We start from the raw sequence: 24,412 nt of genomic DNA, 5'->3' as shown, positions 1-24,412 counted from the left end.
ATTAGCCAACTGACAGTTTAAAACTATTTCATTTCTAACTAGAAATCTGAATTTCTCTTCCTGATATAAAAATGAGAAAACTACAGCTTAGACAACTTCCCAGTGCCAGTTAATGTTTATGCAATCAAGAGCAAAAATGCTGAATCATAGTAAGGCATTATGTAACAAATGAATGTCTGTTCACAGGGGACAACCACTCCCTCTCCTTGGATTATTTTCTCACCTTTCTCTGTAAAGAGAGTTGCTTCTAGAACTTCTGTGCATTTTGGCTTCTCCTGTATTTTAACCCTCTTCTCTAGCACTGTGCTGCAATCTTGAAAGGAAGACTATGGTTGTTACAGCATCTTAAATTTGTATACCAGTTACAGTTCAGTAATAAAATAACTTTTTGCATAGAATCATTTTTAGGGTAATTGTTTAACATTCAGGGTCATCTTCCTTTTAGATAATTATGGCACTTTTTATTTAAACCTTTAATGTACTTTAGTAAACATAGAAAACATTATTGAACAATGTACATGCAAGTTATTGTCCATGGACATAACTTTTAATAGAACAATTTGACATAAAAGATGGATCCATCAATTCTAGCTAGAATCTAGTATATTCAGACTTTATTCTTATGCTATGAAATTGTACTTATTTTTCCTGAAAAATGTGTGCCCTGCCCAACACTGAAGGGTATATTATAAATCTGTGTTTCAATAGACTTCATTCAGAAAGACTAGATCTCCCTTTCCCCACAAAATGACCCAAAAGATATTATTTATCATATTTTTATTTTGCAATTTTACACATTCCTTGCCTTGCCTGTTTTGAATTTATACATTACAGAAAACAATATTGATCAAAAAAGTGATACATATTTTCTAACTCTTAGTTTGGCATAATCACATTAATAAAAAATAGTATAACTGAAGATATTTATTCAGATTCTGGACACAAAAAGCTGCCATGCAAGCAGAGCTAGAGTCTGCACAGTGTGGGGGGGGGGGCGCTGCGGGGGGTGAGCAACCTGTGAAGTTGTACAGTTATGAGGCAACGTGCGAAGGTGTAAGAAAAACAAAGTTGTACAGTTATGAGGCAACGTGTACAGTTATAAGAAAAACAAAGAAATTTTTTAAAATGATACCTATAAAAATGAAAATATAACAAAAGTGGTGGCAGATCTACACATACATTTTTATGTTATCAGATTACTTACTACATATGGGTCTTTCTCTCTCTTTCCCTGCATTGCAGCCTTGTGACTGCAACTGAAGTGATCTTTCTGGATTGAGAAGGGAGTCTAAGATCTCATGCGCGCTCATGTAGAATGAATGAAGGCAGTTACCATGACTGTACTTTCTTTTCACTAACAAACTGGCCATGAGGTTTATCAGCACCAGGGGGTAAAAGGGCTAAATAAACTGGAGTCTCAGCTCCCTCCTCAGGGGTTTTGGTGGCATTGGGACCGGCCATGTCAGTCCTGACCCAACCAGGACAACAGGCATTCAGTAGAATACCATCAGCCTTTCTCGTCTCATTCAGTAATCTTGCTTGAATTCTGGATAAGACTGTCACTCCTATTTTGGACACCCCATAAGCAGTATTTGGCCAGCCCTCCTTCTCATGCACTCCGTTCTTGGTGTCCTCAATGAATTTTTCCATGAGTTTCGCAAGTTCTTCTTCAGTGATGGTGTCACTGCGAAACTTCTTTTGCAGGTCTTGGCTACATCCTGAGAGTGCTCGGACACTTACAGTACTGGATACATTCACAACCCTGCCTATTAAAAAGAAAAACAGAACAAGAGAGTTTATGGCCTTATACTACTAGTTACAAACCCCATATCTTGTTCAAGTAAAGCTCCAAATGAGTTTTGCTTTGGGGCTGGTTTTACTAACTATCAAGAATTTGGTTTCCTCAGGTTTCCTCATACTCTTTGGGTGACTTTACTAAATAATTTTTGCAGTAATTTTTGTACTGCAAAAGCAATTCTGATACTGGGGTATATATTTTTCTATTGTCTACCTGTGTTATTACTGGATTATCTTATAAAAAAGTTAGTGTACAATTAATGGAAACTGCTAGATCAGCTGCTTGGATTAAATTATCTTTGAGGGGTTTTCTTCCTGCCACTTAAATCTCTAAAGTTGTGCATGTGCAAAAAAGGGAGTTGGAAGTTTCTCAAGTGTTCAGAAAGTAATACTGTTGTTCTCTGTCGTCAGGGTGCTAACCCATGGGCCCTACACTGCTCAGGAGCTGATATTTATAAAGCAGAGTGAACTAACTATACTACATATTGTGGGCAATTAGGAAATACAGGTCTTGCTACTGAGGTTCTATGAAGTATCACAATCAGTGTTAATAACAATGAAAACTTTCAATTCTTCCAAGTAATGCTGCCACTTTATGTTCCCTTGAAACCAGCAGGGTTAGTGAAGAAATACATGGGGCTAAGATCAGAAATGCAAGTGTCCTTTGGACTGTAGTCTCAAGCAGTAATCCCAAGAGGCCCTATCTGGGCTACAACACTTTCCTTGGAGTGAGCCACACTGAATGAAGTGGGACTTGCCCTTGAAGATTACTGCCTAAGAAATGGAAAAGTTTATTACTGTTAAACTACTACCTTTTAAAAAGGTTTTGCAGCATCCTCCAAGGCAGAGAGAGGAAAGGCTCTTTCTCTTTAGTCACGAAATGATGAACTTTCCCCCATTGTGATCCACTTACCATTAGGCTTTAGTAGTGGCAGTAACTCTCTGCAGACATCCCTCAATGCAGAAAAGTTTGTTCTCACTGTGACTTCTGCTTGTGTAGCAAATGGAGTTGTATCTGCAACTGGTTTTAAGATGGACGGAAAAACACAGTAAGGACCAAATTTGAATATCTGACCTTCAAATCCTAGCCTCTCTCTGTCTTTTCTACACGTAAAGTTATTTTGGGGGATCAGTCAAGGTGTATTGTTTACCAGAAAGATGTACTTTGTCATAAACATTAAAGACATTTTGAAACAATGTAATAAAATTGTGAATTTTGTGAAAAATAGCAAATGCTGGTAACAACAGACTTTGAAGGCTATACATCTCCATTAACTTCAACTGACTTAAAAGGGTACATGATAACATTGTTAAACTGCTCAAAATGCAGCATTGCAGATTATCAAATGTGTAATTTACACAATCCTTGTATCAAACAACATCTACAGCTCAGGCAGCTTCTTCTATCAGTCTTTTACCTTTGAAAGCAATCCCTGCGTTGTTGATGAGCACATTTAACCCTCCGTACTTATCCTTCAGAAAGTCGCGCAGGACTCGGATACTCTGCAAGTCATTGATGTCCAACTGGTGGAAAAGTGGTTTCAGCCCTTCTGCTTGCAGCTGCTTTACAGCCGCCTCGCCCCGGTTCGCGTCCCGGGCAGTCAGGTACACATCCCCAGAGAACTGCTTACACAGAGTCCGCACAATAGCAAATCCAATGCCTTTGTTGGCTCCCGTGACCACGGCTACCGGGGTGTTGGACATTCTCCTTACCAAATTACTTCCAAAGAAGCTCCCTAGAGAAAGAAATATTAGAAGGAAACATGTAAAAAAGCAATATATTCTCTGTGGCCATGAATACATCTAAAAGCAAAGACCTGCTCGCAACCACCATGCTAGGAAAAGGAAACTTTAGCGTGGAGATTAGTGACACGAAAAATATTCTTTGGAGAAGCAGGTGGCTCACCTTCACGGTTCACTCCTTCTGTAGCTGCTACAACCCGTATCTCTATCTTTTTGCTTTCAACAGCGACAGGGCGTTATCGTGACGGAGGGACTCCTATCCAATGGAAAGCCTGCCTCTTTCAAACGCCCCTCTTTCTCAGCCGACGACTGGCGGGCACGAATCAAAGTCCGCCGCTTCCTTTTCCTGGGGAGGAGCACCACCGTGGGCATGCCTTTGGCGAGTGGCGATAGATCCGGGAGAAGGAAGCGCTTTGGTTACTAACAGAGTGAGTCTGGCTGTGGAGAGAGTTTAGGTAGCTTCCGTGCAGGGACAAATGTGTCCCCATAAATCCATGAAATTTATTTTCTAGCACGCTATTCAGGGTTGTTTGGAAATACAGATTTGAAGGAGCTTTGAAAGCGAGCGTGCCCATGATCTAGTGATGTGTGTTTAGAATCCAGACTAAGTCTGTAGTAGATCGGGAGTAATAACTGAAGGTGTATATTTTATAGATAACTTGAGCTCTCTTGGTGGCAGAGGCGTAGCTACAATGGGGACATCTGGGGACAAATGTCCCGGGCGCCCACCATTGGGGCGCAGAAAAATTTGGGCGCATTTCTATTTTTTGGGTATTTTAGTGTTTTTAATTTCTTGGCTCGTAGGGGATGCAGTTTTTAGGCTAGTGGCACCAAAATTTCAGGCTATTGTCAGGTGACACTCCTGGTGATACCAGCCAAGTTTGGTAAAGTTTGGCTCAGGGGGTCCAAAGTTTGGTGAAGTTTGGTGAATTTTGGTACTGTTAGCTTAAACATTGCTCCCCTGACAGGCACCCTCAAATTTTCCCCAGGTTCTCTCTTTAAATCCACCCCCTCTGGAGTGGATTTAAAGGGAGAATCTGGGCTCCCTAGATTAAAAAAAAACATTGAAAGTATTGTTAAAGGCTTTCACAACCAGATTCAACTGGTTGTTGTGGGTTTTACAGGCTGTGTGGCCGTGGTCTGGTAGATCTTGTTCCTAACGTTTCACCTGCATCTGTGGCTGGCATCTTCAGAGGTGTTTCTGGGGATTCTTTTCTGTGATACACCTCTGAAGCTTCAACACACAGATCCCAAATAGCCAATGGGGTACAAAGGCTGGCATCTTCAGAGATGTATCACAGAGTTCTTTCTGTGATACACCTCTGAAGATACCAGCCACAGATGCAGGTGAAACATTAAGGACAAGATCTACCAGACCACAGCCACGCAGCCTGTAAAGCCCACAACAACCAACATTCAAAATGATGCTGTTTGGGGGGTGGGTGGGGAATCGACCCTGAAACAGCATCACTTTCAATGTTGTTTAAACTAGGGAGCCCAGAGTCTCCCTTTAAGGTGAATCTGGGCTCCCTAGTTTAAACAGTATTGAAAGTGATCCTGTTTTGGGGTAGATTCTCCCTTTAAGGGGGATTTGAAAGTAGAATCTGGGCTCCCTAGTTTAAACAACATTGAAAATTATGCTGTTCCAGGGTGCCCCCCCCCCCCTTGAACAGTATCTCTTTCAATGTTGTTTATACTAGGGAGCCCAGAGTCTCCCTTTAAGGTGGATTTAAAAGGAGAATCTGGGCTCTCTAGTTTAAACAACATTAAAAGTGATGCTGTTTCAGGGTGGATTCCCCCCTTCAAAAAGTAGCATCACTTTCAATGTTGTTTAAACTAGGGAGCCCTGGGTGTGTTCAGATTTGTATGTTGGGGCATGTTCTATAATGTGATGGTGACTTTGAAATGACCTGGTGCAAAAAATGTTTGGTTATGGTGGGGGAGGTTGGCCACCCATATGCCCCCCCCCCCGCAAAACTCAGATTTTGCCCTGGCCTCCATTTTCCCTAGCTACGCCTCTGTTTGGGGGGAGTGCCCCCCAAACTCACCAACAGAACCCTGTTGTATTTGTTCACACAACAGGCTTTACTGCTTGTACAATTAATAATGAGCTATTGATGTCATTTCCTTGGTGTATCTCAGGGGTAGGCAACCTTTACCACCCAAAGAGCCATTTGGACCAGTTTTCCACAGCCCCAAAGATCTACCGAGCCGGAAGGCGGCTCCTCACAGAGCCACCTCCGGTTCGGTTTCTCTACTCACCTTTCCTTCCATCTCTGGGAGGCTGAGGCACCAGGCAGGGAAACCCCCTCTGTCCGACGGAGCAGGCAGCCACCAGCTCTGTGGGGCAGAGCAGGTGGCTGCTGCAGGGATGGCAGAAAGGGGATGGCGGCTGCTCTGGAGGGACACGCCCACGCTACCCTCCAACCTCCAGGGGTCATAGGGCAGTGTGGGCATGTCCCTCCAACCCTCCAAAGCAGCACTGGAAGGAGAGGTGAGTGGAGGGGACACAAAAAGTGGCGCCCTCACGCACGAAGTCGCCTCCGGTTCAGCCCCTCCACTCACCTTTCCTTCCAGCACTGCTCTGGAGGGCTGGAGGGGCACGCCCACGCTACCCTCCGACCTCCAGGCCATGTGGAGCCGCAGTATAAGGCTGAAAGAGCCGCATGTAGCTCCAGAGCCGCAGGTTGCAGACCCCTGGTGTATCTTAACTGATCAATTTCATATATACATTTCAGTCCATTTTGAAGATCGTTTGCCTCTGTAGTTTAGGCTGTTAACATTTTTAATAACTGTAAATACCCTCTGTATTTTCACATAGCATTTTGGTGGTTCTTCATAGAGCATGTGCTCAATTGTTTGCAGAATTTGGGCATCCAGTTTCAAATGAATGGCATGACTCTACACGTATGATGATGTTTTAAACTAGCACAGCCTGATAGTCAGCCAGCTTTCCTATAGTGTTTGGGAAAGAATGATTAAATTTTTATGAGAGGAAGTTGTACAGACATCTTTGGCTAGTGTTGTCAGGATTAGTTATACCACATTGTTACTGATTAACAAGTCCTGCTTCACCGATCTTTTAGAATTCTTTGTGAACAAACATGAACAATGGTTATTAGCTAGACATAATTACACTTGGATATTCTAAAGGCCTTTGACAAGGTGCCTCACCAAAGACTTCTGAGCAAGCTGCCTCAGATTGGCAGGGGGAGGGGAGGGGAGGGTGGCTCGCGACATCGGGAAAGGTGTGAGGTGAGTGCCTGAACTGATGAGCCTGCAGTGGGTTCGCTAAGGCTAGATAGGGAGTGGGGGCTTGTGGCTCAGCTGGCTTGTGGGCCCGGTAAGCCCTCTCAAGTGCCCAAATCTGGCTCTGATGCAACATTTTTGACACTCCTGCTCTAAGCTGATCTTAAACTGATCAAAGGGTTGGACTAGATGTCCTGTATGGCCCTTTCCAACTCTATAATTCTATGAAAGTGGTGATGAGCAGTATAGTGTCCAGGTTTGCAGATTAAATAAAGCATCAGGGCATCAGTCTCTGTCTTGTTGTTGGTCCTACAGAGTAATTGGCCACTGTGTGATACAGGATGCAGGACTAGAAAGACGGCTGATTGGATCCAGCAGAGCTTTTCTTAGTAACGAATATATGTGCTGCCAAAGTGAGCACAGGGCTTTTCATATATTCTTAATGCCTCTAAATTAGTGAGGCTTAATGGTGGAAATTAGAATATATGCCTTTGGTCCCTTCCACACATGCAGAATGATGCACTTTCAATCCACTTTCACTATTGTTTGCAAGTGGATTTTGCTATTTCGCGCAGTAAAATCCAGCTGCAAAGTGCATTGAAAGTGGATTGAAAGTGCATTATTCTGTATGTGCGGAAGGGGCCTTTCTGTAAATGCATGCATTAGAGCTTGGTAAATAGGATAAAACTTCCTTCCTCACGTCTTTGTCTTTCTCAATGTAAAAATAAAATATGTGTTGCACGTAAATATTGGCTATGCCTCAGTTCAGTTCAGATCAGTACAGTTCCGTTTGTTTGTTCGTTCGTTCATTCGTTTGTTCGTTCATTCTCACTCTTCTCCCCAACAGGGCCCCAAAGTGGCTTATATCATTCTCCTCTCAATTTTATCTTCATAGTAACATAGTAGCATAGATTAGGCTGAGTGTGTGTAATTGGTCCCAAGTCTCCCAATAAACTTCCATGACATAGCAGGAATTTGAATCTGGGTTTCCCAGATCTTAGTCTGACACTCTAAGTACTGTACAACACTAGCTTTTTTTCTTTCCTAACATGTTTGCAAAACATTGAAGTTAAACATTTAGTGACTCTATGGAAACTGTCTCTATGAAAACATGCTTCTTTCTCCATTTCCCATGCATAGGTCATGAATAGATTCTGAAGACATGTGATGAACATGAAGAAATGTAGAGGCCGGACATTCCGAAAGAGGAGAAGAAATCATTCTAGGTGTTTTTCACAACGTGGTGGTAATGTGATCATGGTTATTGTATAATCATTATAAAATTATGGTTCAAAGCAATAAAATTACTAGCGATTAGTCAAGACAGGTATTTTTATTATTTTTAGTAAAATAAGTTCCATACATTAATATTCAGTGTTAGGTATGTTAAAGTTTTAATCTGAAGCATAACTTTCTCCCCTGGGAACTGGGCACCCCCTGATGTGAGTTCAGCGGGCTTTGTGGTAGTGGGCCTCCACCTATGAAGCTGCATCTCCACAGTTGTTTGCCTAAGGGCTGTTTTGTTAAGTTTAAGGTACTGGTAGAAGATGTTCTTCCAGACCAGGGGTAGGGAACCTGCGGCTCTCCAGATGTTCAGGAACTACAATTCCCATCAGCCCCTACCAGCATGGCCAATTGGCCATGCTGACAGAGGCTGATGGGAATTGTAGTTCCTGAACATCTGGAGAGCCGCAGGTTCCCTACCCCTGTTCCAGACCTTTGAGATGGTTGTTGCCCCCATCTCCTGGCTCTCCTGTATTAGATTTTGATTATTATCCACAGCCTCAAGAACCTTCTTATGAGGCTCTATAAAAATGTTTCAAATAACCGTTGTTTTCAGAAGTCTAATAGCTTCATACATTTGTAAAATTTTAGAAAACAATGCAGTACAAGTTAAGGACCTGATTTCTTCTCACTCTTGGTATTTTTGTTTGTCAGTGAAACAAAAAGGATGGATTCACTTTCATTCCAGTAAAGGAACACAGGGTTGGAATGTGTATTTTGACTGGGGAAATCATGTGATGCTGGAAGGGTTGAACCATTGGTTCAAATTAAAGACCTGTTCAACAGCTAATTAGCCTTCTAGAAATACTCAAAAGATCTACTAGTTTTGTACTTGTCTTGTACTTTGTACTTTTGTATGTTTTAGCTTGGCATTGGCAAGTTATTCCATGGAACAAAAATGCTTGACTTTATTCTGTATGTAAGCCAGCATGGTGTATGAAAGCCAGCATGGTGTAGTGGTTAAGAGTGGTGGGTTTGATTCCCCCCCTCTTCCACGTGAGCAGCGAACTGTTACCTGGTGAATCAAGTTTGTTTCCCCACTCCTACACATGAAGCCTGCTGGGTGATCTCCAAACTCTCTCAGTTCCACCTACCTCACAAGGTGTCTGTTGTAGGAAGGGGCAAAAGAGGAAATTGTAAGCTGCTTTCAGACTCCTTAAAGATAGAGAAAAAGTGTCATGTAAGAACCAGCTCTTCTTAAATGTTTATTGATTGTGGTGTGTACTCTGTATGTAGTAATTTTATTAGTTGTACTGCTTTTTAAAAAACAACACTGAAGTGCACTCAGAGTAATTATTTCTTTCTCCACTAATTTGCTTAGTTAATCTTAGTCACAAATGTGAATACATACATCTTAAAAAATGGCTGAAGGAAAGAGGATTTGAAGACAGTATATTAAGGCCAGCACAATTTTCAGGTAAGGTTCTGATAACTGCTTACAGGCTGTTTTACTAATCCAAGGTTAAATAGGATATAGTGATACTTCTGTTACAGCTGAATATGTGGTCATATTTATACAGCAGGTAGTGCTATTTGCTGCAGGAAGTGCTTTCATTTCATTTCCCACCTCCTCTCTCACAGGTGTCCATGAATTTGAATACAGTGGACATAGAAGGATTGCATTTTGTGTTTTCTTCATGAGACAATGAGGTGGTCTTCTTGCCTTCTTTTGGACTGGCTATAGGATTTTAGGAATACAGTGTAACAGAAGTTAGACACAATTTTTCCCATGGAAATGTTCTACTTTAGCTGCAGCAGTCATGCAGATTGTGGGAACTCTTGCGTGAGGTAGAGCAGCTTTTTGGAATCAGATTACTGGCAGTGAACAAACACCTACAACAAATCTACAGTCCTGCTTGCTGTCTGGAATGTTTGTTATGCTGCCCCTGAAGTCTGATGAACTAAGTGGGAAAGACTTGCATTTTTAAACACTGGCCACAAAATTGTGGGTAACCTAGAAAACAGCATAGCAGCAAAGAATGTTCATGCCTAAGCCTAAGGAAGACAGTATAAGGTTGCAATCAATTGTATGCTTTATAACAGTGGTTCTCAACCTTCCTAATGCCGCAACCCTTTAATACAGTTCCTCATGTTGTGGTGACCCCCAACCCTAACATTTATCCATTTTACAGATGGAGAACACTGATGCAGAGAATCTTAGGCGACCCCTGTGAAAGGGTTGTTTGGCCCCCAAAGGGGTCCAACCCCCAGGTTGAGAACCACTGCTTTATAAGATACTTTTACTTGGGAGAGGGTAGAGGGTAAAGTCTCCTTTCTTTGAGTCTGAATTCAAAACCCTCCGTTGCAGTTTTCTGGTGATCGGGGTAGTGAATTCTGTTGCAGCTACTCTTGTTTGTGTCTATTCTAGAAACAGGAAGAGGACTGATGACCACAAAAGCCCTTCAGGTTTGTATTCCTATGACTGAACCAAGATAGACATTATTTTTGGATCACACTGACAATGTGAGAATACAAGTGGGGTCTGCCAAGAAATGTTGCTGTGTATCTTCCAGCCCCAACAGAAGTGCTTCTGCTTAGGTTCCTGGAACAGGATTGTTGGAGAACTATATAAACAGAACATTCCTGTTCAGGGGTTGCAGGGGAAAGGTTTAAAAGGGGTTGAAAGGATAGGGGTTTTTTGTCCTTCACATCCCCAAGAATCATCTCCTATTCTCTGGTACAGAGTAATAATATGCTTGCGTTAGGGATTGGTTATGCCAACCAGTTAACAGCATGGCACTGCATTTAATCCTCCCAATTGTGCTGTTCTAGAAAAGTGCTGGGTTGCCTATGTGGACCACTGTAAGTATTTCTCTGTTGAAGCAGTGCTTAGTAAAAGTGGTTAATTAAATCCAATTTGGAAGAAAGGACTAATTTAATTATTTATTTAGGTATTTCTCCTCAGCTTTTGCCCAGTGAGAAATCTGAATCACTTTGTCACAATGTCATAGTGACATTAGCTTCAAATGAGCACTGCCATTTTCAGCTGCTTTCGGGGTTGATTGCTCACATAAAACTTATGGCTTTGTAGGAAATGTGACAATAATTCTGGTCACAGTTATCCAAATCAGAGGTCAAACAAACTGCTTAGATGGTCTCAGTAAGTGACTGAGTATATGCAGAGAGATGGTCCTTTATGTATGCGTCCCAGGTTGCAAAGGATATTAATGTAAGAGCTGAACCTGGAAACGTATAATTACCAACAAAGCTTTGAAAAATTCTGATCACATCTGCATGCTCAATGGACAAACAGCTATGTTCTCTATCAACTGAAGATTCTGGACTGTTGTCAGGGGCAAGTCTTTTGTAGGGTGTGTTACAGTAATCCAGCCTGGAGGTTATAGAAACATTCTGTCAGTATGATTTATTTATTTAAAACTTTTCTGTCAACTTTTCAAATAAAGTCCCAAAGGCAGTGAACATCAAAACATTAAAGCAGGTATATATAAAATATTTAGATAACTTTGTAAAATAATATAGATATACAAACACATATAGGGCCAATAGCTATTATTTGGGAGTATGCCTGTTCTGTTTCCCAAGCAAAACTGTTTCTGGTGCCCTGTGCCTGGCCAGAATAGAGTGGGAGAGTCATGAGCAAGGTTTAACAGTTCAAATAAAAGGTTTAATATTTAGAAGAATGGAGACCCTAACTCCTCTCTGGGTCTGTCCAAAATAAAGCACTTGCTTGACTGGACAGTAGAAGCTGTAGACTTTTGTTCTTTCCTTGACTGCTTCCAGGAAAGTCCACTTCTTTCAGTTCTTTGAGTCTTTATCTGGCTGCTATATACTGTGTAAACCTCAACTTTGTGCTCTCTGTACACCTTTGACGTGGCAAAATACTAATGCCTCCTAACTCCTTGAACTGAGTTAAACAGGGGCATTGCTGGGAGATAACTGAAGGATTGCCTCTTGGGAAACTTCTTAAAGGGACAAGTCCCTGGCCCTTTGGAGACTATACAGAGGACTAAACCCATGCTATCTATGGGAAACTGATACTTAATAATGAAAATAATAAAGGCTTCTGTGGGGGTGTGACAATGCCAAACAAAACAAAAAAGCTTTCACCTACTTGTGGAAGGCAACAATAGTGGGAGACAGACAGTTCCAAATTTTTGGCACCATGACTGAGAAGGCTCTTTCTCAGGTTGCCACATGTCTAGCTTTAGAGGGCAGGCACACCTGAATTGGCCTTCAAAGATGACTGGAGTGGATGAGTAGGTTCATATGGGAAACGGGGATCCTTCAGGTATGCAGGCTTTAAGCCATATAAGGCTTTAAAGGTCAATATCAGCATCTTGAATAGAGCCCAAATTGGTAACTAGTGTGTATGGGACAAGACTGGACTGATACAGTCCCTATGACCTACTCAACATTCTGGCCACAGTATTCTGTAGCAACTGTAGCTTCTATACAATCTTCAAAGGCAACCCCATATACAGTGTACCGCAGTAATATACTCTAGATGTTACCAGGGCATGTACCACAATTAAAAGATCTTTCCTGGCCAGGAAAGGGCTGCAACTGAGTCACCAGCCAAAGGCACCCCTGGCTACCACTGCCCCCCATTTATTCAATAGGAGGCCCAGGACCAGCAGCACCCCCAAGCTACAGACCTGCTCATTTAGAAGGAGTTCAACCCATCCAGAACAATAGATATCCCAATTTTTGGGTCACATCTTACCCCCACTGGTAGCATCTCTGTTTGGTTGGGGTTAAGTATGACTAGATTGGTTATGTCTAGAAGGGGAGATCACTTCCTAATGAAATTGCAAGTGATAGAAAGTAACCACATCAGTGTGGTCTTCCAAGAACAATGTTGGCTTTAAGAAGATTATTTAACTTGATAACAAGTTTTACCCAGTCAAAATTGGGCATCTCAATCTCTTCTTCAACATCAGCATTTCCAAAAAAACATCTCTTCTGTAGTCAGGTGTTACCAGTCCATGAATAGTTCTGGATTGTTACATATCTGTTTGAAGAATGTATTTGGAAGTATATTCAGTCAGAATTTTTTCCATCTTACAGGCAGGACAGTTGATCATTGCATTGCCTGAAAAATGCTTGCTCACCACTGATACCGTACTCAACAGCTACCTTGGAGAATACATTATAAAGTAAGTGAGTTATTACCTTTGCTTTCCGTAGAACCAAAGAGGAACCGCCCAGAGCCCTCCGGGGATGGGGCGGTATAAAAGTTTAAAAAATAAATAAATAAATAAATAAAATTTATGAAAGGTGCATCGTTTCCTTAGATGCTACTCATATGTATAAACAGAACCATAACTTAGAAAATAGAATCATCGACAAAGTAAACTTTTAAAAACATTTTAAATAATGGCAGATAATGAAAGGAAGGAAAGTAGGGTGCTAAAATGTTAATTTCAAAATATGTTAATTTCAAAATATGTTTTTTAAAAATCTAGATATTGCTGTGCATGTTTGCTAATTTTTTATAGATAAAAAAATAGAAGATGGAAGCAGTTCAGGAAAAGCTGTTTCTTTAATTTCCATAGAGTTTTAAAGTACTTGTGCAGAGTGAAGTAGGGTTTTAAGACATATTTACTTTCTTTGGAGAGCAAACTCTTAGTATTTTATATGGAGAACAGTGACTGGCAGTACACTTCTAAGCAGAATTAAGCCAATTGACTTCAATTGATTTAGAAAGGGTGTAACTCTGCTTAGGATATCACTTCAAGTAGGTGTAGTCCCTGATGAGCAGTGATGTATGCATTTTAAAAGTCTGTGTATGTAGTGTGTGGGAGTGTGTTTCTGGTTTTGAAGCTTTCCTTTGCCTTTTTACTAGATGGAGGCCTCCAATTTCTCCTTTGACTGCACTGTGTACATTTTTGATAGCAGAAAAATATTATCACAAGAAGTCTGTGTGGCAGCCTTACCTGGATCTTCTACCTGAAACATATACCTGTCCTGTCTATTTGGAGCAACAGGCGGTGAACCTGTTTCCTGAGCCTTTGAGAGGAAAGGCCCTTGAGCAAAAAAGTCTAGTAGAGCAACAGTATACCTCATCCAAGAGCTTTTTCTTTTCTTTGCAGCCTCTGTTTCCTGAACATGTGGAGTCTGTTTTTAGCTACAGCGCCTTCCAATGGGCTTGGTGCACCATAAATACAAGAACTGTGTATATGAAGCATCCACAGAAGGAATGTTTCTCTAGGGAGCCAGATAATTACGCATTAGCCCCATTCTTAGATCTACTAAATCATAGTCCAACTGTCCAGGTAGCTAACTTAAAATTTGATCCAATATGGGTGTGGAATTTGAGTGGATATCACGAGAATAGCAAAATCTAATTGCAAACTTAGTGCGTGCAACTAAGATTCCACCAAAGATGATATATATGTAGAAACAATAGTTATTCTTGTTTTGAAACTTGTTTGGATTCATCTCTTAGATCTGATTGGAACACGCAATTCAAAGACTTCTGACTTTTCTTGAGTATTTTGTATTTCACCTAATGATTCATACTCAAATATTTTGAATTTGTTTGATCTAGGAATACTTTAACATTAAAAAATTTGTAGCAATTTACATTGTCGTGTGTATTAGGTGCTGTCAAATCCTTTCTGGCTTAAGATGATCCTCTGAATTAATGGCCTCTAAAACATCCAGTATTCTCTAATATGATGTATGGCTGTAAAAGTTGACAGTGAAGGAAGCTGACAGAAAATAGATTCCTTTGAAATGTTGTGTTGGATGAGAGTGTTACTGATACCGTTGATCGCCAAATAGACAAATCAGTGGGTTCTAGATCAAGCCTGAACTGTCCCTAGAAGCTAAAATGTCTTAACTGAAGCTATCCTACTTTGGTCACATTATAAGACAAAAGGAACTGGAAACAAAACCCAATAATGGTAGGGATAACTGAAGGTAGTGGGAAAAAGGAAGTCCCAATTTGAGATAGGTAGATTGCTATATGCCATTAAAGGTTAAAATGAAATGAAATGAATGATAGGTAGATTGACTCTGCCTTTGCAAGACTTCAGCAAAACTAGGAAGTTTTTGAGAATATTGCTGATAGGGTCACCATGAGTCAGAAGTGACTTTGTGGCATTTAATTCTCACAATCTGAAAAAGTAGCCAAAATCAGTGTAGATGGCAGGAATAAGTGGTCTTATGAAAAAAAAATTGAATATACCACTTTGATTACTGGTGTAGGCCATATATGTAAGAAAAAAAGACTTTTAATTCTTTTCATTTTATGTCCTTTATGAGCCACTAGGTAACCATGACCACACAGATAATCAGTGGATTTAGTACAAGGCAACTCTGGGTCTCAGGATATGGTGGAGTGCTTTTCTGAAGCTAGTATGTAGATAGCTGGTATTTGTCTGGAGGGAGTACCCTCAAAATTAGCAGCCCAATCCAGATGGAGGGGGGTGGAATGGGCTTTGAGACCGGTGTAGGCCCATGCTGATGCATTTGCTTACCCGCCGGTGTAAGTGGCACTTACGCCAGCAGTGAAGGCAAACAGGGCAGTGACATGGAGCTCTGCAGTACCCAACCTGAAAGAGGCTTCTGCCTCAAACCTATGTCAGTGTAAAGGAGAATGTCAGGGTGACTGGGGCTAGTCTAGTGGTGTTCCTGGCAGTGGAGTCAATAATGGTCAACTTCCACCAGGCTTTCAGCCTGGGAATGTTCCCCTTCCCGGCTGCAGACTTATGCCACCAAAAAGCGTAGTGTAAGTCTGTTAGTCCTATGGAGGTGTTCGGGCGGCAGGAGGGATTTTGATTTTCCCTCCTTCCTGCGCTGCCTGAAACTACTTTGGAGGTGGTGTAGTGCCACCTTCGCTGCGCTGTCCCTATCCACCACAGAACTTCCCACCCATCTGCGTTGGGCTGCCTTTGAGTTCCATAAGGAAAGAAAGCCAGGATATAAACATAATCATTAAAACAATGTTTCTGAAGTAGTTACAAAATTCTAGCCAGTATGTGTTTTCTTTGCAGGAATTTTGTTTTAGGTAAAATTGTATCTTTCCCCATTCCTCAAGGTGAAAGCTGCATTTAATGAAAGGACCCGATGCTATGAAATAAAGACCCTTTCACACTGTGCAAAATACCAAGAAGTATTTATTAACTATGGCCCTCATGATGATCAGCGCTTGCTTTTGGAATATGGTTTTGTTGCCGCCAGTAATCCACACAACTGTGTGCATGTTGACACAGGTAAGGTTGTGATTTGTTTTTAAGGGGTAATACAAAAAACCCGGGGCTTAGAACATTGGTGTCTATCACTTACTGGTCTTAAATTCTGCTTTAGATGAGCATGTGTGATGTGATCATAAGTGATAGTTTTGGGCAGGCATCTTTTAAAAGGGCGTGGGGCATTATTCTGTGAAGCAACATGGGGGAGGACAACAGTAGTTGTCTTTGGCTAGCTATTATTTATTTATTTATTTATTTATTTATTTATTTATTTATTTATTTATTTATTTAAAATGTTTGTATTCTGCCTTTCCTTTGTGGCGCAACCAGTTTACAATTCCAAATTAAACTATATATAATGCAGAAAACCATCATCAAATTCCCCCTAGCAAATAAAATGGCTTTAAAGTGCTTTCTAACACTTCTAGGGTTGGTGGCCCTTTTTTCCTCAGTGAGCTGGTTCCACATGATGGGAACCATTACTGAAAAAGATTGCTTGTTTGTTCTGTGTTGCTGGGACTATATTTACTGGCATAGGGCAGAGTTGCCAGCATTGTGTTGTGATTAGAGTGTTGGACTAGGTTCTGGAAGAGTCAGGTTCAAATCCCTACTCTGCCTTGGATGCATACAGGGTGACCTTGCGCCAGTTATGCACTCCTACTGCACAGTGTTGTAGTGAAAATAAGATGAAGTATAGGAGAATAAGGAAACCACCTTGGGTTCTGTGAAGAGGTTGTTCACCCCCCTGGTCTTTTGACAGGTTCCAACTGGAGAGAGAAAGCTGGGGTATAAGTGAAGTAAATAAATGTGTTCTTATATGATCTGGACCTTTTTTCATGTTACCCTGGTGGTGTTGGTGGGAAAAAGATTGTGACTCCTATACCATCATTGAATGGTTACTAAAATAAAAGAAGTTTTCTCTATTAGATTTGTGGCCTGCAGATGCTTTGTGTTAAAACTCATAGAAAATACTGTGTTTGTCAAAGGATATAGTTATTGCATATGTGTACAAAACCCCTGCTTCTAAGCAGTGCCATGTGTAAATGATGCCCCCACAGATCAACACAATCCAGGCTGCCACAGTAAAAAAAGGGAAAGCAGCATACAGAACACTTTAATGCACTACTCTTTATTGTAACTATTATTCACTTCAAGCATCTTTTTTCCTATAGATACCCTTCTTAAATATCTAATTCCAGAGGATAAGCAGAGGCACATAAAAGTTTCCATTCTGCAAGAGTACAAACTTTTAGAGTAAGTATACACACTCATACACAGACTATCCTTAGGTTTTTTTAAAAAAAGTTACTCTGTGATCATGTGTTGTATTGTGGCTTGGATCGTCTGGACATTTCTGTGGACAAAAAGGATTCCTATTCTTAGAGTACAACTTTCTTGCTTCCTTTCTCCTGCTGCAGCACAAAATTCCCTGGGCCAAATGCTGCTCCTGGGAGACAGGGACTCATGGGGGGAGGGAGTCAGAAGTCTGCAGTGGAAGGGAGGAATTAGCAAAAATCACCTCCTTCCCTCTGCCCATGGAAATCCTCTGGTGGATCCTAGTCTATAAATTTGATAATATTATTTGCGCTAAAAATGTAGTACCAAAGTAATTGCATATAGTTGTATATTAGTTGCTTTCCCAACACTAGAGGGCCAAATTTATTAGCACAGTGACATGTATCACATGTATACTATGTTAACAAGACTTCTAGAGGCTAAACTGCGTTTGTGTGAATTTTAGGCTTCCTGCAGTTTCTCTGGTGAGGCTAGCTGACCTACGTATGTGTGTGTGAGAGAATGAGACTGGCCCTTTCTGCACGGGCCAAATATGGCACCCTGGGGACGGCAAAAACGCCATCCTCAGGGAGCTGTTCGCACGGGGCGCAGCTGCTTTGCAGCCGCGCCGCCCGAGCTGCGCAAAGCCGCTGTTTTCCTACCTCGCTTCCCGAGCGAGGTTTATGGAAAACTGCGGCTCAAAGGCGCCCTCCCTCCCCCCTTTGCACCGTCCACCTACCGTTTCTGTGGCCGTCCAGCGCGTCGCCAAGGCCTGGGGACACGCCCCCCTGCCCTGCAACGCCGGAGCAGTCGCGCAGGGTGGGGGGGGCGTGTCCCCAGGCCTCGGCGACGTGCCAGACGGCCACAGAAACAGCAGGGCGACGGGGCGACGGTGCTCCGTGGTGCCATCTCCCCGGCTGTTTCTGGGACCGTTCGTGCGAACGGTCCCAGGGGGGTTGGGTCGGCGTCGTATACACCGACCCAATCCCAATTGTGGCCATGCGGAAACGGCCCCTGTGTTCACAGGAAAGTCTTCAGCTTTGCTGTTCAATTTAAAAAATAGAAGCAATGCATATGAAAAGCATTGGTTTTGATTCATTTTTACATTTCATAGACATATGAGTGTTCTTGAGGGGAGTAAGTATATTTAATGTTAAATAGGGAACAGACAACTCTCCTCTTACCCTTCCTAAATGAAGAGCCTGTTCTTTCTGCTTGGTTCAGAGTAGGAGGATAGGAGAAACAGTTAAAACCAAGTAAGAATGCTAAAAATCCTAAGAAGTATTCATTTTCTAATAGGGATTTTTATTTATTTCTTAATGTTGTGTATAATCTGCCTTTCTCACTGGGATTCAAGGTGGATTACATAGAATAAGTCCATTCATTCAAAATCCGATGCACAGTTTGACTTGTAGAAGTTTAGAATTGGAGGTGAGAAACAAAGCAGAAATACAACATGCAATAAAATGATGCAAAATTACACAGTAGGCACCTACTTACAGCAATGGATAGCTTACATTTTCTAAGATGAGACTGATGCCACCATAAAACCTACAAATTGGGCATGAAGGCCAGAGCTTTCCTCTTTGTATATCCCTGCATCTGGTGTACTGTTAAGCTACAATATTCATATTACCCCCTTTCACCTTTCTTACTGAGATGCAAGGCCAGGGGTCCCCATCCTTTGAAGCAGTGGACTCTGTGGGATTGTGACACAGTGCAGTGGGCACAATTACAAAATGGCTGCTGCAGGAGATGGAATCAGCCAAAAAATGGCTCCCACAGCTTACCTTCAGTACCACAGTGAAAATCTTTGTGCTGTGTTGGCAGCTGCAGCCAAATCAGTATTTTAAAAAAATCTCCACAGTCAATCAGAAGCCTTTCTGGCACCCCAGCACCACATACTTAAAAAACAACAACTATTGACAGGCACCTGGAGTGGTGTCAGTGGGTACCATGCCATTCTCAGGTACTGTACCATGTTGGTGGATTACAAAATATAAATGTACAAATGCAATCAGACAGCTTAAGACATTTGATGAACAATGTCAAAGCTATACTTGCTCTTGAACAGATCTTTCCTCCATAGACTTATCAAAGATTCATCTTCTAATAATTTCTCCTTTGCTACTACTGGATATGTAAATTGATAGAAGAAAGCAGTCTCTTTTTCTTGCTGTTATGTTCTGTTTGAATTAACAGTTTGCACCACTTAGTGATTTGCATTTTTTCATCTCAAGCAATCTGACATTTGGATGGGATGGGCCCTCTTGGAGACTTCTTACAGCACTCAAGTTATTGTGTCTGGATGCACATCAATTGTAAGTTCTGCAGGTATTTGTTGAAAATGTCTGTTACAAAGACATGGCAGGAACCAAAGGGTTGAGAAACGCTGAGGGAATATTAAAACTTTTAAGTATATTCAAAATATTTTTATTACACTGTACTCATAAGAGTTATATTAAAAACATTTACAACCATTTAAAATTGTGGAAATTCAATGGAAATATAAATCCAGGAGTTGCATTTCCTATATTGCCCCCCACCCCAATAATAGCACATAAACTGTTACAAATATTAATCTGATAGCACATAAGCTGTTGCCAAGATTGATCTTGTGCATTTCGACCCAAAGGTCTTTGTCAGAGGTCAAAATATATATGTATACACACACAATTATAAATCATTTATTACGTTAGCTTAAAAATAATCAAACTGGTTGGAAGGGTTGTATATGAGTTTCCAATCAAATGTAAGTCTTTATAATTACTGCAAGTAGCAGTCTTCACTCATTTAGGAGTTCATATTTTAGAGTACTATTAACCTGTCCATACCAGATCAACTTTCACAATGTGTATATGTCAGTGCTGAGTCAAATAAGGAATGAAAATAGTTATAGGCTGGGTTTGTGTTTCCTTTTGTTTGTGAGTATTACAAAGACATACCAGGTGTCTTTGGCTGCATTGGTATATTTATGTCACATTCAGATATGTGATACTTTTATTGAAATATTTTGGTTATAGTACATCATGGAAGAAAGTATTGCTTGGTGACGCCATTTCAGAGAGAAATGAAAAGAAGAGTTTGGATCTTGCAAAAAAAATATGTACATCACTGACAGAGAAGACTCAGCGTGCCCTTCATAAGGTGTGTTTGTCCCACCGTAGCTGCAGGATTGAGAATGGGTAACGGTATATTGAATGCCTCATATAAAAAGGAAATCTAACGTTGCATTTAAGATCATTAGAAAGACCCATTATAATCTCGCCAAAGCTTAACCTCCTCCCAAAATGCCATGTGCAATAAAATTGCGTGATACATATTAACCTTTTTTTGAAAACTGGATCACAAAACTGGTGTGTACAAATGAACAAAGTAATGATAGCTACCTAAAGTTTCATGCACATTAACTATGATCCTATTAAAGACCCCGCTGAACAATTCTGTTTTGAACATTTTGTGGAACAGCCATGGATTTATTTATTTGTTTCATTGATATCCTGATTTTCTCTCCAATAGGGACCTAAAGCAATTTATGTTGTTTATTTTTATTTATTGATTGATTTGATTTACTCAGCTGCTCTTTTCCATTTTATCTTCACAACAACCCTGTGAAGTAGGTTAGACTGAGAGTGTGTGAATAGCCCAAGATCACCCATCAATTTTCTATGGTAGAGAAGAGATCTGAACCTGAGTCTCCCAGATCTGGCATTCTAACCGCTACCACTGCTCTGGCCCTTAACCACTACGTTATATCTCTCTACTTTTCCTCATTTTTCCTCAGCTTTTAGATAGAATTTTCAAGTGGGTGGGGTAGAAGCGGAAGCTGTTTGGTCATATGTTTGGACTGTAAAGTAAATGACACTTTACACTCAGCTAATAATTTGACCAAATAAAAGATGACTTCATCTACACTGAATGGGAAGCTATTAGTATCTAAGACTGTCTGCATAATACATTAAACAAGAAATAAAAATTCTTTGCCACAAATCCAATTCTGTGTTGAGAAAAGCTAAATGCTATTATCTCTGCAGATACCTAAGCACAGATGCAGTTAGTTTGCAAAATTATTCTTCCACTCTTCATGGGAAAGGGGACAAGGAGCTTTGCATGGTGCTGAAGCCTCATAAGCAGAGAAGCAATAAACAAGGCAGCACTTGGCAAGGCAAAATTTGAAGTAGTAACCCAAGAGACACTGAGAATATTGGGAAGTACTTTAGTTTTATTGATACATTACAATATTTAGTGTTGTATATTCACAAAGCAGCCTATATATATAAAGTGCAAGTATAGATGTTTAAAGTAAATACTCAGAATACCATCAATAGACTAAACTAAAACCGTAACTGATAAAGAGAATGAATAAAGGACCAATAATAGGAAAAATAATTTAAAAAAACCCTAGAAATAGTTCAGTCTCCCTTCCCCATGCAGAATCCAAAATCAAATGAAAAACCAAAATAAGCAAAATCCTGATCCCTCAGCCAATATGACATTAACAAGTCCGATGGCAACCCTATGGATCAGTGACCTCCAAAATATCCTATCATTAACAGCCTTTATCAAGCCTTTTCAAACTGAGGACAGTGGCTTCCTTTATGGAATCAGTCCATCTAATGTTGGAGCTTCCTCTTTTCCTGCTGCCGTCAAATTTTCTTAGCATTATTGACTTTTCCAGTGACTCGTAATGTGACCCAAGTAAACAGACTCAGTTTAGTCATTTCAGCCGTTCCCTATAAATAAGCAACAACAAATATCTTATGAAAAAGAACTATTTGGGCCATCTTCCTGAAGCATTGAGGAGATGGTGGTGGCAGATCTCAAGGAGCAGGCAGTTCTCCAGTCTGAAGAATGGTTTTGTCTAGGTGATCCAAATTGTACTAATCAGTTCATGTTTTAAGCACAATGTTCACAATTTTGACTTTTTTTTCTTGCACAGATTTTTCAGCAAACCTAGATTTATGTTTAGTATAATGCTGTGACTGGTGGAATTCATTGTTGTTGTTGTTGTTGTTGTTGTTGTTGTTGTTGTTGTTGTAGATTTCACAGCTGCCAGATCTTTAGCTGGTTGTTGGCCTTCATTACAATTCGAGCTTCACTATTGTTGTTGTTGTTGTTATTATTATTATTATCTTTCCAGATATCTCGTTTAAAACAGGACAATGTGGATCTTGTAAACCAGCTAAGTTTTCTAGAGGCACTGCATACGGAAGATCTAAACATCTTACTACTATCAGCGGAGAATCTTTTACAAATGAACTGTACAACAATTTGATCTTCTTGGAGAAGAATAGCATATCTACTGTATTTGGAGTGCAGGGGATCTCTTTCTCAAGCTGGGCCACTAGTGTATTTTATCTCATGAAGCCCTGGAGATCCAGATAGAATTTGAGATTTTCTGGTCTAAGTCGCTGCACAAAGAGAGGAGCTTCAATATCAAACAAGGCCCCTTTTAATCCAAAAGGGTGGACATTTGTATTATAATAGATAACAATTACAGAGCTGAAAAGTGTGAAGGGCATCATGACTAAAGAACTGATTGAGGCCTTCAAATCAAGCAAGGTTGAAATGTGATCAGTGATGATTCTGTAACTAAGTTCTTGCTCTGACCTAGATAGCCTTGGCTAGCCCAATTCAAAAGCTGGGCAGGATCAGCCTGGCCTGTATTTGAATGGAATACTAGGGTCCCTACGCAGAGGCAGGCAATTGCAAACCCCATCTGAATGTCTCTTGCCTTGAAAACCTCACTAGGGGTTGCCCTAAGTCACTTGTGGCTTGATAGCATCCACCCCACCCCTCAATTCTTATCTCTCAGGGATTTTACCCAAATAACAAATTTGGGTAAACAAACTGTGTTTAAAAATAGTTTTTGTTTAATAAACTGTGCTGAACATAGTATGTGATCATTTTCTAATAACTGGGAAACAGAATGCTAGCCTGCCCTTTCTCTAGGGTGAGTCATGAAAAATCTCCAAGAGTTAAATGTGGAAGTTTAAAAAAGTATATATCTTGAAAGGCTTACTGTACAGTAACTGTAGTGACCCCACTTTTTCCTGTACCCTAATTTTAGAGTAGCTATTGATCTTCTGAACTAGATCCCCGCCTCTACTGTGTATGAAGAAACATTCCTTCATTTTTTCCTTTTCTTCCTTTTTTCCTTTTTCTTTAATTTTCTTTCATTTTTCTTTAATTTTCTTTCATTTTTCTTTCATTTTTCTTTCATTTTTCTTTCATTTTTCTTCCTTTTCCTTCCTTATGGAGGTAAGTCTGGGAAACCCACAAGGTTCAATTTGGTCAAGCCAACTATTTCCCAAGTGGTGCAATGGACTATGAACAGTGCTGGTTCTTCAGATATTTATATATTTTTTTCTGAAATTTGCATGCTGTCCTGATCTAGGAATATCGTTCTGTTTAAATTACATTCTTAACAGAGCCTAGCAGTGGTGGCGAACCTTTGGCACTCCAGATGTTATGGACTACAATTCCCATCAGCCCCTTCCAGCATGGCCAATTGGCCATGCTGGAAGGGGCTGATGGGAATTGTAGTCCATAACATCTGGAGTGCCAAAGGTTCGCCACCACGGGCCTAGAGAAAAACAACAACCCTACATCATGGGAACTTATCTAGGGAAAAGACTGGGCATTGTTCAGAGTGCAATCCCACGCTGTGATCACTAGATGAAACACTCTGGCTTCTCTTTATGAGGATGAGGATACTAGAAACATTTAAGAGAAAACCTAGGAGACATCACTGTTCCATGACATGTGGCAAAATATTCTGCACCTAGGGAAAACTTGTCAGTTTTTAAAATTTTAATTATTAATTTCCTGCAAACAAACCCAAAACTGTATCAAGAAGATTGCCTTAATAGCGTATGCAGATGACTTCACTGTCAATTTTTCTT

General features: G+C 40.7%; 2 protein-coding genes across 5 annotated transcripts; one reads left to right on the top strand and one right to left on the bottom strand.

Moving 5' to 3' along the window:
• Positions 1 to 760: 760 nt before the first annotated feature.
• On the bottom strand, positions 761 to 3,839 carry LOC125431034 (carbonyl reductase [NADPH] 1-like). Its single transcript, XM_048493532.1, has 4 exons — positions 3,704 to 3,839; positions 3,216 to 3,533; positions 2,711 to 2,818; positions 761 to 1,766 (listed from the first exon to the last, which is right to left on the bottom strand). Exons 2-4 carry the CDS (start codon positions 3,499 to 3,501, stop codon positions 1,330 to 1,332), a joined length of 831 nt encoding a protein of 276 aa, XP_048349489.1. The 5' UTR covers positions 3,502 to 3,533; positions 3,704 to 3,839; the 3' UTR covers positions 761 to 1,329.
• A 21-nt stretch (positions 3,840 to 3,860) lies between these two features.
• On the top strand, positions 3,861 to 23,945 carry SETD4 (SET domain containing 4). Of its 4 annotated transcripts, none has more exons than XM_048493530.1 (11): positions 3,861 to 3,968; positions 7,930 to 8,015; positions 9,395 to 9,490; positions 10,442 to 10,479; positions 13,102 to 13,190; positions 13,880 to 14,309; positions 16,079 to 16,253; positions 17,405 to 17,486; positions 19,748 to 19,828; positions 20,531 to 20,654; positions 22,648 to 23,945. In XM_048493530.1, the coding sequence occupies exons 4-11, from the start codon at positions 10,459 to 10,461 to the stop codon at positions 22,780 to 22,782; spliced, it is 1,137 nt and encodes a 378-aa protein (XP_048349487.1). In that variant the 5' UTR covers positions 3,861 to 3,968; positions 7,930 to 8,015; positions 9,395 to 9,490; positions 10,442 to 10,458; the 3' UTR covers positions 22,783 to 23,945. The 4 variants fall into 4 exon arrangements, with proteins under 4 accessions (XP_048349487.1, XP_048349485.1, XP_048349488.1 ...); XM_048493528.1 differs by having other exon boundaries at positions 7,930 to 8,035; XM_048493531.1 differs by having other exon boundaries at positions 3,893 to 3,995.
• The last annotated feature ends 467 nt before the right edge of the window (positions 23,946 to 24,412 follow it).

This window comes from Sphaerodactylus townsendi, linkage group LG04 (assembly GCF_021028975.2).
Source record: "Sphaerodactylus townsendi isolate TG3544 linkage group LG04, MPM_Stown_v2.3, whole genome shotgun sequence".
Taxonomy (NCBI): domain Eukaryota; kingdom Metazoa; phylum Chordata; class Lepidosauria; order Squamata; family Sphaerodactylidae; genus Sphaerodactylus; species Sphaerodactylus townsendi.
This window is presented reverse-complemented; position numbering and strand designations above follow the sequence as displayed.

Bases quoted from the DNA above. Each gene is read 5' to 3' on its own strand.
- LOC125431034 (XM_048493532.1), bottom strand. From the start codon at position 3,501: ATGTCCAACACCCCGGTAGCCGTGGTCACGGGAGCCAACAAAGGCATT. The intron at 2,819-3,215 runs GTAAAAGACTGA...TCTTAAAACCAG, and splicing joins CGCAGGGATTGCTTTCAAAG to TTGCAGATACAACTCCATTT. The intron at 1,767-2,710 runs GTAAGTGGATCA...TCTTTTTAATAG, and splicing joins GCCACTACTAAAGCCTAATG to GCAGGGTTGTGAATGTATCC.
- SETD4 (XM_048493528.1), top strand. From the start codon at position 7,957: ATGAACATGAAGAAATGTAGAGGCCGGACATTCCGAAAGAGGAGAAGA. The intron at 9,491-10,441 runs GTAAGGTTCTGA...TGTCTATTCTAG, and splicing joins AAGGCCAGCACAATTTTCAG to AAACAGGAAGAGGACTGATG. The intron at 14,310-16,078 runs GTAGCTAACTTA...CCATTCCTCAAG, and splicing joins ATCATAGTCCAACTGTCCAG to GTGAAAGCTGCATTTAATGA.